We start from the raw sequence: 15,167 nt of genomic DNA on the forward strand, positions 1-15,167 counted from the left end.
AGAATATTACTGTGTACTTCTGTATAATAATATAATAGCACTTCTTGAGGAATGATTATTGTCAAATAAATTGAAGCTGACACATTTTCTGTATTTGAGTTCATCCTAATCTAAATTTGTATCTTAATTTTATTAGAAAGTGGAGGTCGGAAACTGAATGAAAACAAGGCACTGACTGCAAAGAAAGCAAGGTAAGTTGAGTTTACATCAATAGCTCTCCTGGTTTTTCATGTTTCTCTTAAAGTAGGGGTGCTCAACCTGTGGCCCTCGGAGCCCTCTGATGTGACCTTTGACCTCAAACCATTATATCCTGTGGGTTTGGTGCACTTTCTGAAAGTGCAGCACACCTGCAAGATATAATAGAAGTCTATGGAAAAGCGCAGATAACACACGGGAAAAGCCACAGGTGCTCTGCGCTGCACCTGAGGTATACCGCAGTGCATCAGTGTGAAAGCAGCCTTTTCTAGGGGGTTTAGGACACTAAGAGCTTGCTTACTTTTGCGGTTTGGGGGCAGTAAAACCCCATAGTTGTTTTTACCACACACCACAACCACTGGCGTAGCATCGAAGGTCGCAATGGCAACCCTGCCCCATGCTTCAGGCGGTCCACGCGGCTTTCCTGTCACATTCTGTTTTAGGTTTGGACAGGACAGGAGGCATATACAGAAACCGATCCTCTCCATTTTCCTCCTACAACCTCTGAAAGACAGCTTCTCCTCCTCTCTCCCACTGGAATTTAGTGAATGCAGGAGGAAAATGTTTATTCTGCTATTCAAAATAAAAAAAATCTAAATTCTGAACCATTTAATTTAATTGTGGCCCGCGACCGGTTACAAAATCACTTCAGTGGCCCTCGCTCTTCAAAAGGTTGAGCACTTCTGTCTTAAAGTGATTTTAAAGTTTTTTTTTTTTTTTTTTTTTTTTTTTTTTTTTTTTTTTTTGGGGGGGGGGGGGTTGTTTAAAAACAAACATGTTATACTTACCCGCTCTGTGCAGTGGTTTTGCACAGAACAGCCCCGATCCTCTTCTTCTCGGGTCCCTTGCCGGCGCTTTTGGCCCCTCCTTGCTGCTGAATGCCCCCACAGAAAGCAGCTTGCTATGGGGGAGCCAAGCCGCTGTTCTGGGTGTCCATTCAGACACAGAGCTATGGCTTAACCCTGCCCCCTCTCTCTTCTCATTGGCTCACTGACTTTGACAGCAGCAGGAGCCAATAAGGAGGGAGAGTCCTGGACAGTTTTTTTTTTTTTTTTTTTATCATAATGCATTAAGCTATAAAAAAAAAAAAAACTTCTGCCTTTTAGAACCACTTGAATTAGTACTTTGCAAGCAGGTGATCAAAACTCAAGTTTTAAATGGCTTTTCCCGGCTGAAAAGATTTCTGTGTCAGGTTTGAAATACTTTTTGAGGGCCGCTGGACAGGAGGTGAGAGGAAATTTGCCTAATGGGGACAAAAACCTAACAGAGGTTCTTAACCATCCTTACTCTTCAGGGAAATGCGTTTTAATTGCTGAATATATCATAGTAGGTGAGACTCCATGTTCTATCTGACACTTATAGGCAGGAAGTGGAGAATAATCTCCCAAAGGGGGACAGTGGCAGCAATAATTAATTGATAGTGGTTCTAGTCTTTCTTGCAATCCAAAGCTAAAAAAAATAGAGCTAAAGCAGAACTAAACTCCCCAAAATACTCACCTTCACCTTCCAGCGATGTGGAGTTTACATCCCATTCCAGCTGCTGGTGTCTTCTCCCAGGCTACTTTTGGGTGCTGGGCTTGATTAACCAGTGGGGGGGATGGTTATCCTGCATGGGAGTCATTGGTTCCAGCACAGCCAGAGTGTGCCAGGAATGCTTGCTAAGCTGCACATGTGCAGCTTAGTGTACATTTCGTTGAGGACTACAAGCAGGCAGGTAAACTGTGTGTTTATTGCAGAAATGACATAGCATGTCTCTTCTGCTATAAAGAACTAGCCGCTTGTAGTTTGTTTTTGTTTTTTTTTTTTTTTTTACAAGTTAGGTTTACAGGTGATACTCGAAAAATTGTAATATCGTGCAAAAGTTTATTTATTTCACCGGTGAAACTAATATATGTGATAGACTCATTACATGCAAAACGAGATAGTTCAAGCTGTGATTTGTCATAATTGTGATGATTATGGCTTACAGCTCATGAAAACCCCAAATCCACAATCTCAGAAAATTTAAATATTGTGAAAAGGTGCAATATTCTAGACTCAAAGTGTCCCACTCTAATCAGCTAATTAAGCCATAACACCTGCAAAGGGTTCCTGAGCCTTTAAATGGTCTCTGTCTGATTCAGTAGGAATCACAATCATGGGAAAGACTGTTGACCTGACAGTTGTGTAGAAAACCATCATTGACACCCTCCATAAGGAGGGAAAGCCTCAAAAGGTAATTGCAAAAGAAGTTGGATGTTCCCAAAGTGCTGTATCAAAGCACATTAATAGAAAGTTATGTGGAAGGGAAAAGTGTGGAAGAAAAAGGTTCACAAGCAGCAGGGATGACCGCAACCTGGAGAGGATTGTCAGGAGAAGGCCATTCAAAAGTGTTGGGGACTTTCACAAGGAGTGGACTGAGGCTGGAGTCGGTGCATCAAGAGGCACCACACACAGACGGATCCTGGACATGGGCTTCAAATGTCGTATTCCTCTTGTCAAGCCACTCCTGAACAACAAACAACGTCCAAAGCGTCTTATCTGGGCTAAAGACAAACAGACCTGGTCTCTTGCTCAGTGGTCCAAAGTCCTCTTATCTGATGAGAGCAAATTTTGCATCTCATTTGGAAACCAAGGACCCAGAGTATGGAGGAATAATGGAGAGGCACACACTGCAAGATGCTTGAAGTCCAGTGTAAAGTTTCCACAGTCTGTGTTGATTTGGGGAGCCATGTCATCTGTTGGTGTTGGTCCACTGTGCTTCATTAAGTCCAGGGTCAACGCAGCCATCTACCAGGAGATTTTGGAGCACTTCATGCTTCCTTCCGCAGACGAGCTCTATGGGGATGCTGACTTCATTTTCCAGCAGGACTTTGCACCTGCCCACACTGCCAAAACCACCAAAACCTGGTTCAACGACTGTGGGATTACTGTGCTTGATTGGCCAGCAAACTCGTCTGACCTGAACCCTATAGAGAATCTATGGGGCATTGCCAAGAGAGACATGAGACCGAACAATGCAGAAGAGCTGAAGGCCTCTATTGAGGCATCCTGGTCTTCCATAACACCTCAGCAGTGCCACAGGCTGATAGTTTTCATGCCACGCCGTATTGAGGCAGTAATTGCTGCAAAAGGGGCCCAAACAAAGTACTGAGTACATATGCATGCTTATGCTTATACAGAGGTCCGATATTGTTCTATGTACAATCCTTGTTTTATTGATTGCATGTAATAATCTACTTTTCTGAGATTGTGGATTTGGGGTTTTCATGAGCTGTAAGCCATAATCATCACAATTATGACAAATCACGGCTTGGACTATCTTGCTTTGCATGTAATAAGTCTATCTCATATATTAGTTTCACCTTTTAAGTTGCATTAGTGAAATAAATGAACTTTTGCACGATATTCTAATTTTTCGAGTATCACCTGTAGTTCCACTTTAAGGTTTAAAGTTCAATTCCACACTAAACCTAACCAGTCTTAAAAATGCTCCCTCTCCCCTCCTAACACTTGTTAAGGTGATGGGACAAGTTTTATATTCAAATAGAGAACAGCCTGTTCATGCATGAATCGGGTGTCCATAAGCACAGGCATACTTAGGCTATAGACTTTGATGTTCCTAGTCATTGATGTTTGTATAGCGTTCTGCCATAGCACTCATGTTCTACTGAATCAAAATGTGTTCATTCAACAGTGTTCCTTGCTCAATTAATGCAGGTTTGATCCATATGGAAAAAATCGCTTTGCGATATGTCGTATCTGCAAGAGTTCTGTCCACCAGCCTGGGTCTCACTACTGCCAAGGATGTGCCTATAAGAAGGGTGAGTGACAGAACTTCTCCCACAAACCTGAAACACACTATTAACTCTGAAAACTTGTTTCATATTTTACTTTTTATTTTCTACCTTATTTTGAGTCTGATAATAGGATTTGTGAATGGGGGAAGAGAATTCTGTGACTGATCAGGCTCTCTCCTATTCACAGAGAGCATGTTACAGGCAGTGTAATCAGTGAAAACCCTTTTCTAATTGGAGGAGAGGGCAGAAGGGGGTGTGCCCCCATCAGGTCATCTCTAGTGCAGCTAAACCCAGAGACCCGAAGCTGTTAATTCCAAGGGCAGAGCAGCAGGAAGAGGAAGTGAAGATTTCTACAGAATCCAGCAGTCATCACATCGTGTGGGCCTCCTTCATTACAGATAAATAGTGTAGCTAAAGTTGTAGAGGAAAAACATTTTTAAGCTAAACTTCAGCTTCAAACCCCCATAATAACAGAGTGGATATAGGCATGAGCTGAACTTCCAGAGTTTACTCCATAGTGCACCACCATCTTGTATTCCATTTATAAAAATATAGAGTGTAGTTTGGAGCCTGCAGTGTCACATGGAGTAATGTTTGCATATTGCTACAGAGAACACAATGGAGTTGGTGAAGGAGCCAGTGACAAGGCTTTGATAGGTTAATGTGACAGAGCCCAAGTTTTTTTTTCTTTTCTCTCCATTTATTTATTTAAATAAGGTTTATCTTGCTGTGGTGTCCTGTAGCGTGTGAAGTATAAGGCCTCATTCGCACGAGGCGGACTCTGTTTCCACGGAGCCCGCCTCGGTCCGCCGGCTCAGCGGGAGATCAGTCCGTTGATCTCCACTGAGCCGGCGGATGACAGGTCCCTCTCTGCTCACTGAGCGGGGAGGGGCTTGTCAGGCGCCGCTGCTGCCTATGGAGGGATCGGTTGAAAACGGACAGCATGATCCGTTTTCGTCAGATCTCATCCGATCCACCAGCGACGGATCTGGACGTAGGGCCATCCGTCTGCTTTTAGCGGATCGGACGGGGTCGGATGTCAGCGGACATGTCTCCGCTGACTTCTGTCACTCCATAGGCTAACATGGAGCGCCCGTTCAGGTCCGCCGTCAAAACTGACAGGCGGACTTGAGCGGTCCGATCGTGTGAAAGGGGCCTTACACACACACACACACACACACACACACATTTCCAAAGCACCTCATGCTGCTGTGTTATAATTTGGCTCTTTTACATACTTGCTGTTCTGTGTGTGTGTGTGTGTATATTAAAGGAAAATAGTAAACGGGACTTTAAATGAGGCATATCAAAGAGTCAATGGTGATTATTGGAAGATAGATTAAATTTATTTTAAGAACAACAAAATCAAAATCCGTAGTGTCAAAAATATAAATATGCAATAATATAGACTGAATATTTGTAATCACAAAGGATTTACATAGTAGTATTCATATAAAAATATTTAATATGATTGAACGTTGGACAAGATATATAGTTGATACAAAAGATCAAATAATATACATAATTAATACAGAAGTCATTACATTGGGAATATAACAAATTTATTGGAGCATTCATTAGTTGGTAACTCAACGCATTTCTTGGCTTTCAACCAATCATCAAGAGTCAGATGCATAGAAAACTAAAAAATAACAATAAATCTTTTAGGGAATGAGGCCCTCCTATATAGGTGGGAAATAGGTAAACAAGAAGCACCTGTTTCCATATTACTCACAGAAAACCGCAGGTCGATCACCACTCTCGGGAAGGGTTAGGTCGGTAGACTGGGTCATGTAATCTCACCTGGGGTTGAGGCAGTAAACATCCCCCAAAAAGAAAACTTTCAAGCCGAGGAAAAAATGGCAACTAAAGACACCGGCACACCACCACGTAGGAGCGGGCAAGCATGCTGCAAAGCAGACCCAGTTCTAGAAAAAGGGGGAAGGGGGGGCAGGTATGAGAGGGTGTGTGTGAATAGTGAGGGTAAATGTCTGTGCATAAACACCAAAATATTGGTGTGTGTGTATGTGTGAATGTATTTGAGCCCAATAGGGGATGGTGGACCAGCTAAGTGTTGAATAAAAAGGGCACAACTGAATTCAAATAGGGTGTGTGTGTGTGTGTGTGTGTGTGTATCAAGGTGTGCTAGTAAAAAACAGACCAAAAAGTACGAAAACAAACTGGCAAGCTAGCGAATAAAAAATAACATAAAAGTGAAGTGAGTACCTGTCTAAGAAAGCTGTGAAGCATGGAGGTCACCACGCCGCCGAGGTAGTGCATGGAGTGAGCCGGTATCCGTTCGCCACTAAATACCCCAGGTTGGGGGCGTGTTCACACCAGCGTCATGTATGGGCGTCAAGGCAGCGTGTAGGGGGAGGGGGACACCAAAGGCAATGGGTGCCCGCCCGCCCATCGCTGCGGCGCAGAATGGGAAGAGCACACATTCCCCCAGCACGGCGTCGATTGGCGCCGTGTGTGGGACGGGAATTCATGACGCCAATGCGTTGAGGATACCACCCGCCCCATCATGTGACGAGGATGGGCGGGGGGTAGTGAACTGAGCGCATTGCAACCCCGGGACTGAGACCAGTAAAGCCAGCCCCGACCAACCATATAGATAGAAATTGCTGAAGGTGGATGAGGGATTGTTAAAAATGGGATAATTAAAAATAAATTGGGTAAATGGGCATATAATGGCCAGTAATGCACTAAGAAGGCTAGGAAATGGTCAACTAGGTTGCAAATATATACATGATTGAAAATTATATTGGGTTGGTCAGGTCACTTGTTTGATGGGTGTCTTCCACCCTGAATTTGTGTGTGTAATAAATATATATATATATATATATATATATATATATATATATATATATATATATATATATATATATATATATATATATATATATATATAATTTTCTCCCAAGTAAGTTCACCCCTCAGATTTTTGTAAATATTTTATTATTTCTTTTCATGTGACAACACTGAAGAAATGACACTTTGCTACAATGTAAAGTAGTGAGTGTACAGCTTGTATAACAGTGTAAATTTGCTGTCCCCTCAAAATAACTCAACACACAGCCATTAATGTCTAAACCGCTGGCAACAAAAGTGAGTACACCCCTAAGTGATAATGTCCTAAATGTCAATATTTTGTGTGGCCACCATTATATTCCAGCACTGCTTTAACCCTCTTGGGCAGGGAGTTCACCAGAGCTTCACAGCTTGCCACTGGAGTCCTCTTCTACTCCTCCATGACGACATCACAGAGCTGGTGGATGTTAGAGACCTTGCGCTCCTCCATCTTCCATTTTTAGGATGCCCCACAGATACGCAATAGGGTTTAGGTCTGGAGACATGCTTGGCCAGTCCATCACCTTTACCCTCAACTTCTTTAACAAGGCAATGGTCGTCTTGGAGGTGTTTGGTGTCGTTATGTTGGAATACTGCCCTGTGGCCCAGTCTCTGAAGGGAGGGGATCATGCTCTGCTTCAGTATGTCACAGTACATGTTGGCATTCATGGTTCCCTCAATGAACTGTAGCTCCCCAGTGGCGGCAGCACTCATGCAGCCCCAGACCATGACACTCCCTCCACAATGCTTGACTGTAGACAAGACACACTTTGTACTCCTCACCTGGTTGCCACCACACATACTTGACACCATCTGATCCAAATAAGTTTGTCTTGGTCTTATCAGACCACAGGACATGGTTCCAGTAATCCATGTCCTTAGTCTGCTTGTCTTCAGCAAACTGTTTTGCGGGCTTTCTTGCGCATCATCTTTAGAAGAGGCTTCCTTCTGGGACGACAGTAATGCAGGCCAATTTGATGCAGTGTACGGCATATGGTCTGAGCACTGACAGGCTGACCCCCCGCCCCCCTCAACCCCTGCAGCAATGCTGGCAGCACTCATACGTCTATTTCCCAAAGACAACCTCTGGATATGTCGCTGAGCATGTGTACTCAACTTCTTTGGTCGACCATGGCGAGACCTGTTCTGAGTGGAACATGTCCTGGTAAACCGCTGTATTGTCTTGGCCACCGTGCTGCAGCTCAGTTTCAGGGTCTTGGCAATCTTCTTATAGCCTAGACAATCTTTATGTAGAGCAACAATTCTTTTTTTCAGATCCTCAGACAGTTCTTTGCCATGAGGTGCCATGTTGAACTGCCAGTGACCAGTATGAGAGAGTGAGAGCGATAACACCAAATTTAACACACCTGCTCCCCATTCACACCTGAGACCTTTTAACACTAACGAGTCACATGACACCGGGTGGGAAAATGGCTAATTGGACCCAATTTGGACATTTTTACTTAGGGGTGTACTCACTTTTGTTGCCAGCGGTTTAGACATTAATGGCTGTGTGTTGAGTTATTTTGAGGGGACAGCAAATTTACACTGTTATACAAGCTGTACACCCACTACTTTACATTGTAGCAAGGTGTCATTTCTTCAGTGTTGTCACATGAAAAGATATAATAAAATATTTACAAAACCGTGAGGGGTGTAAAAATACATTTGAATAAAACAAATGAAAATAATAGAAAAAAAAGTCAAAAGCACCCCTGTGCTCATGCACAAATCCAAATGCAGGTCCGGAGCGCACATGTAAACGGTAATTGCAGCACACATATGAGGTATTCATAAAACATACAATAAATGAAATCATTCAGATTCAAATGCAGCACAGAAAGTCCATGGAACATCAAATGAATCCAATCACTCAAGTGCGGTGAAACTGCATGCTAACATTAGTGATTTATCAGTGTACTTATCAGTGTCCGTAAAACATACAGTAAATAAAATCATTCAAGTTCAAATGCAGCACAGAGAGTCCATGGAACATCCAATGAATCCAATCACTCAGGTGAGGTGAGATTGCATGCTGACATCAGTGACTTATCAGTGTACCCTCCACCAGTACAAAGGATGGCCTCTCACCTGATGACAGGGACCCTTTAATTATAGAGGGTCATACAAGCGTTCCCTTACGGGTCAATTCTGGATGGGGCACAGCAGATAAATATCCATCACTTCCGTCATGTAGCAGGGCACTGAGGGGTGGATTAAGGCACTTTCCTCTTTTAAGGGATTTAATGATTTGGAGAACTTCTTCGTCTGTGCAGGGAGCATTCAAATGGTCTGTTTGTGAAGGGGATAATGAAGGGACGGGAATATTATCTAGCCATGATATCGTTGAGGAAGGGATTGGTGAAGAAGGTTTGGATAAAAGCTCAGAATAAAATTTTGAAAAGATTGATAGGACATCTTGCGGATGAGTGACTAATTGATTAGTGTTATTTTTAAGCTTGTAGACGTGGGTGGGTTTAATAGAATTATTTTAATTTCCGTGCAAACATTTGTTGAATAGGAGTTACTTGAGAGGAAAAAATTGTCTTTTGACCAACGGAGAGCCTTCTCTGCTTTAAATGTAAGTATAGAATCTAGTTCATTGCGTTTTTGAGATATCATGTTATAGACATCTGGATCATGTGTGTTTTGTATGTTCTCTATAAAGTTTTTGGAGATCGAGTGTAAGGGAGTGAATTTTTGCCCATTTTTTTTTTTTTTTTATTGGCTTGAGCTGCCATTTTAATAACACGACATCTCAAGACTGCTTTGTGAGCAAGCCACAAAGTAGTAGGGGATATACCTGGTGTATCGTTTAATGTGAAATAATCTTTAATTGCTGAGGTTATTTCTTGTTGGTGGGTAGGTTCTGTTAATAAAGATTCGTTGAGTCTCATGAGTAAGGTGTTGAGGTAAGACCTATAAAATGTGTGTTGAGTGTAGTTATCTGATGGTCTGACCAAGTACACGGGTGAATCAGTGCTTCACATGCATTGGATAGGATTATAGGGGTACATAAGATATAGTCTAAACGTGAATATGAATCATGTGGGTGTGAATAAAAAGTGTATTCACGTGCACCCACATTTAATGCTCTCCATGAATCTATAAGTTGTAGGTCGTTTATGTGTTTTTATGTTGTTTTAGAGAATGTTCTTGAGTTTATATTGTGTCTACTACGATCTAAATTTGGTTGAGCTACTGAATTAAAGTCTCCACCTAATATAATATGTAGTGAATGATAACGTTGCAGGATGTTAAAATAAATGAGTAAAGAATGGTGGTTTGAGTTTTATTTGGTGCATAAACATTGGCGATTGTTAGTTCTCTACCAGACAGGATACCTTTAATTATAATAAATCTACTGTCTTGATCTTTGTAGACCTGTTGAACTTCAAGTGGTAAAGATTGATGAATAAAGATGGCTACTCCTTTAGTTTTAGAGGGAGATGAAGTGTAGAAGGATTGATTATAAGCTTTATGAAAGAAGTTTGGATGATTGTCCTTCATAAAGTGAGTTTCCTGCAAAAGGATTATTTTTGCGTTTAATTTCTTAAATTGCAAAAAAGCTTTTTTCCTTTTATTTGGGGAATTAAATCCTTGTACATTATGTGAAATAGTTACAATGGTCATGGTGGTACGTTTATTTTTGGGACTCTGACAGAAAGTGCTAATGTGTATTGAAAAATTTTCTTATATATATATATATATATATATATATATATATATATATATATATATATATATATATATATATATATATATATATATATATATATATATATATATATATATATATATATATATATATATATATATATATATATATATTATCTCTCTCTATCTTGAGATATTATTTCTATATATAAACAGGTGCAAAAAAAGTTAAAGAAAAAAACGATTCGCTTAATTCTATTGATGCGAATAAAGAATTTAAGCCTTGTACCGTGAACTTTCTTATCTGATGTATTAACGAAAATTTTATTAAACCATACGAGTTGTACCATAGATCTATTATAGGAAAATAACATGGGGTTGGGAAAGACAGGAATCTCCAACCGACTGAGAACACATATGAGACCACAGTGTCTCAAACTCAGTCTTAGCAGTTTGTGCGTCAAAATATTGGTAATGAAAAAAATAAAAAAAAGTGATATAGAAAGTTGAAATAGAAGATGTAAATCGATACATCTAAAAAACTTGTAATGTCTCCTAAAAACTGGAGAATGGGTAACGACTGAGAGGGGATGATTCATGTCGACAAGTGAGCAAACGGCCGCCACTAATAGTTGTTATATTAATAATAGTACATCAAAAAGAAAAAAAAAACTTTTGTCTGAAAGCATAAATATATTTTTTTGCAACTAAGCTTGCGTAACTTTACTAAAGGCCCTGTAATGAGCAACTTGAAAAATATTAATAGCCCCAACATCTACTAATGTAAATGTATTAATAGCTGGTATGTAACCACAATCAGCAAAAATGTTGTGTATATATAATTTTACAGAAAGGTTTGCGGTATTATTTGGATCTATGCCTCATGTGTATTCCATACTGCTGAGAGATCTGAAGTCATGTACATTGTAAACAGCATAGAAACAGAATTTAAATTCAAAATTATCATAACTTGTTAATTTAAGAAGGAATTACAACTGTTAAATGTTGAATTAGATCATATACATGGATGTTGGATACCATTATCTTGAAAAAGAGAGGAATGATCGTAATACCATATATAGTCATAAGATGTCAGCGTTGCAGTTATTATATGAGTTGGTATGTGAGTTAGATGAAGGTGAGTGCTGTATACTCAAAGTCCCTGTGAAAAGCTGAAGATGTCAGTGTTGAGTCCTTTAGGGATAATAACACCATAATTAGCTGCTAAAGGAAATAGAGGAGATTTAATGTATAAGAACAATATAGTAACCTGTAATAGATTCCGCCTGGAAAAAAAAATAGAAGATTGAAACCTGTAAAACAAATGGAACCAGAAAATGGGTATAATTGAAATTGAAAAAAAAGATATGGTAGAAAGAGAGCCAATTGGATCTCAAATATCCAGTGTAAATGACTGAAATTGAAGGCTCATCATAGATGCCTGATGTTAATTAGGACTCCATTGGCCCGCTTCATGTCTAGGCCTGCGTCTGTCCCCTCTGTGTGAGGGAGTGTTCCATATCGGAGCTTGCCTGGGCGTAGATGGGGTACGTGGAGGATTATTGGGGTTCCATAATCCTAGCTTGACGAGAATATCCTGGCCTTCAGGGATCGAGGTGGCAATATAAGTTGTGCCGTTATGCGGGATAATCAGCTTAAAAGGAAAACCCCATCTGTATCTGATTCTGGCCGTGGAAAAAATTGTAGTAATTTTCTTTCATTTTCCTGCGTCTGTCCAGGGTAGCTTGAGAGATATCTGGGTATAACTGCAAATGTACTCCATCAAGAGTAATATTTCTGAGACTCCTTGCAGCTCTCATTATTTCTTCCTTCACCAAGAAGTCTTTCATACAGAGGATTATATCTCGGGGAGGTTTGTCAGGAGGAGGTTTAGCTCTTAGGGCGCGGTGTATGCGATCGCACGTGAAGGACTGGGGATTTTGCTCTGGTAACAGCGTCCGGAATAATTTGGTGGTATATGCTGGTAAATCAGTAATGGTTTCTGGGGCACCTCTTATTCTGATATTATTCCTTCTGTTTCTGTTATCTAAATCCTCCACATGCGCTTGCAGTTGCGCGAAAGCTGATGAGAGGTTTTCATGCTCCCTGGATAAATCATCGAAAGTAATTGCACGTTCATCATGCTTGTTTTCAAGTAAATCAGTGTGGGAGCCTAGGGCAGCTATTTCTTGGGACAAAGTGGAGGTAGATTTTTGCAGTTCTGTTTGAAATTTAGTGAGTAACCTAGTGCAAAGTACATCTAAGCTGATGTCCAATTCAGCTTTTGAAAGGGGGGTGTACTCACTGTTTTCTGGTGTTTGTCCTCCTGATGCTGATGCCATGGGGTCTTGCCGAACTTCAGCAGGGGAGTGAGACTCTGCAGTGGAGTGCAGGGAGCCGGCGCCATCTTGAGACATGCTGCCTCTTTTCACAGATCTCCGGCAGTATTGTGTGAGGGTGCAGGCATGCACTATGTTAGTAGTGTGGGGATGTCACAAAATGTGCCAGTTGCGGGTGATATTATCCCCGTTTAATGCGGCCGTTTGCCCAGGAACGATGGAGCTCTCCTCAGCTGCGTCTGCTCCTCTCCATGCCGCGCATGCGCCCAATATAGTTTATTTAAATAAAACAAATGATACACTTACAAGTGAGCCACTTCTCCAGTGCCGGATGAAACAGCATGAATCGATTAGCGTGTAAACAAAGCAGGGCAAGATGCGCGATGGCCGCGGGTGACGTCACGACGTATCCTCATTCTGGACGCGTTGCGTCCCAGTGGGCGGGGACTTCTTCAGCAGATAGAGAAACGACGTGGGCACCCGCGCTTTATACTATGTGAGTTACCATGGCAATTGTAAATAAACCTTGGACGGCGTACACTACACCGGGATACAATCCCGGAAGTGTCCCCATACGGGGCAAACTGAACCAACAGAAATAGATCTATGGATACCGATTTTTACATACACATCAAAACACCATAAAATTGGCAATTTAAATCCTAATTAAATGCATTACCGCAAAGGAACATATGCCAAATTAGAAAATATATATAAAAATATAAAATAATCCCCATAATATATAAAATATATTATATTAAATGGAATTAAAAATAGGGAATTGAAAAATAGAAAAAAATAATGATAAAATATATACATCATCCGCGGCCATCGACTGCACCAACAATAATACCATAATGAATCAACGATCAGAGAAAAAACAATTAGCATCAAAATCTACATTTATTCCATCAGGGCAAAGAACTCGGGTTTCATATATCCAATAAGATTCCCTTTTGCTTAATTGTCTAAAAAAAATTGCCCCCTCCCCACCACCCTCCAGTGCTTAGTAACCCTTTCAATGCCCCAGAATTTCAAACTCTTAGGATTCTGTCGGTGAAATAGTTTGAAATGTCTAGACACATTGTGGGACTTAAGGCCTTTCTTGATATTATTAACATGTTCCGCCAACCTCATATGCAGGGGTCTAGAAGTTCTACCGATTGGAACAAAAAAGGAAAGATTTCCCCACATTGGGGTTTTTAGGCAGCACAGTAACAGATATAGTCAATGTTCTATGAAAAAATATAACAATTTTATTGGATAATATACCATCAGAGTTAAAAACAATGAGCTCCAGTGGGAATTACTTTAAAAATTGTTGGCTGAACATACATAGGCAGACATTTGTTCATAACAATACTTTAAATCATGGACATTAAACTTGACGCGTTTCAACCCCTATAATTGGGGTCTTCTTCAGAGGATCAGTCTGCTGGGGAGAACACGAAAATAGAGTTGATATACACATATAAGTTCCATTGGTATAAATATAATATTAACTACATTAACTATGTAATACATCAATGCAGTATAGTTACCAAATGAATGTATGTCCAACGGAAAATACAGATTCCCACATGGAGATCCCTTTAAAAAGATATGTTGCTTTGCCCTCTTCCCCAAGGGGAGGATTCCAAACACTTCTACCGCCACCGCAACCCAGACAAGGATGGTGAGAAGCAACGTGGCTTACGAGAGGTCACACTTTAAAGCACCGCCCGCCAGAGCAGACGACCGGCCGGAAAGCATCAGACCACCTGCGATGAAAATTTGCAAGGCAAAATGAGTAAAAGCCCATAATAGGGTAGTCAGATTTATTCTGTGGACTAAAAAAAGCCACTGAGGAATCAAGGTCATCTAAGTTTATAAATGTAATATATGGCTCAAGCCGAAAGGGTTACGAACCATATTTATCTGGTATGTGTTTAAAGGTAAATACCATAGAAGGTACATAGCTGCAAGAATAATGGTAAATACTCTATTTGTGCAAAAAAAAATAAAAAAAATGGTGGTGACGGAGTGAAGGAAAAGTGAAAAAGGGTTGAAAAGTGAAATAAAACATGCAAGCTAGGTGTAATGAATTATAATAAACAACTAAAGTGGTGCAGACAAGTGCAAGTGAGTGGAGAGGGGGGGAAAAGGAGTTGTTTGGGGGGTGGTGATGTGAGAACGGAATTGTTACCTCAACAAGTGCTAGCACATGTGGATGCATCAAATTGTCCCATATGGCTAGACTGTTACTTGTTAGCCAACCCGGGATTGGTCACAAGCTGTATAAGACTCAGGGGGTTGGTATCCACAACCTGAGTCCACCAGTCTACAAACAAACAAAATATATAAT

At 40.8% G+C, this 15,167-nt stretch overlaps 1 protein-coding gene across 1 annotated transcript in view; it reads left to right on the forward strand.

The window, feature by feature from the left end:
• Positions 1-15,167, forward strand: part of CRIPT (CXXC repeat containing interactor of PDZ3 domain) — a 38,994-nt gene that overhangs the window by 4,792 nt on the left and 19,035 nt on the right. Inside the window, exons 3-4 of the mRNA XM_073628496.1 lie at positions 137-191; positions 3,895-3,998. Coding sequence (XP_073484597.1) covers positions 137-191; positions 3,895-3,998 — 159 coding nt within the window. The remainder of the gene's footprint in view (positions 1-136; positions 192-3,894; positions 3,999-15,167) is intronic.

The sequence above is a fragment of the Aquarana catesbeiana genome, linkage group LG04 (genome assembly GCF_042186555.1).
Source record: "Aquarana catesbeiana isolate 2022-GZ linkage group LG04, ASM4218655v1, whole genome shotgun sequence".
Classification (NCBI taxonomy): Eukaryota; Metazoa; Chordata; class Amphibia; order Anura; family Ranidae; genus Aquarana; species Aquarana catesbeiana.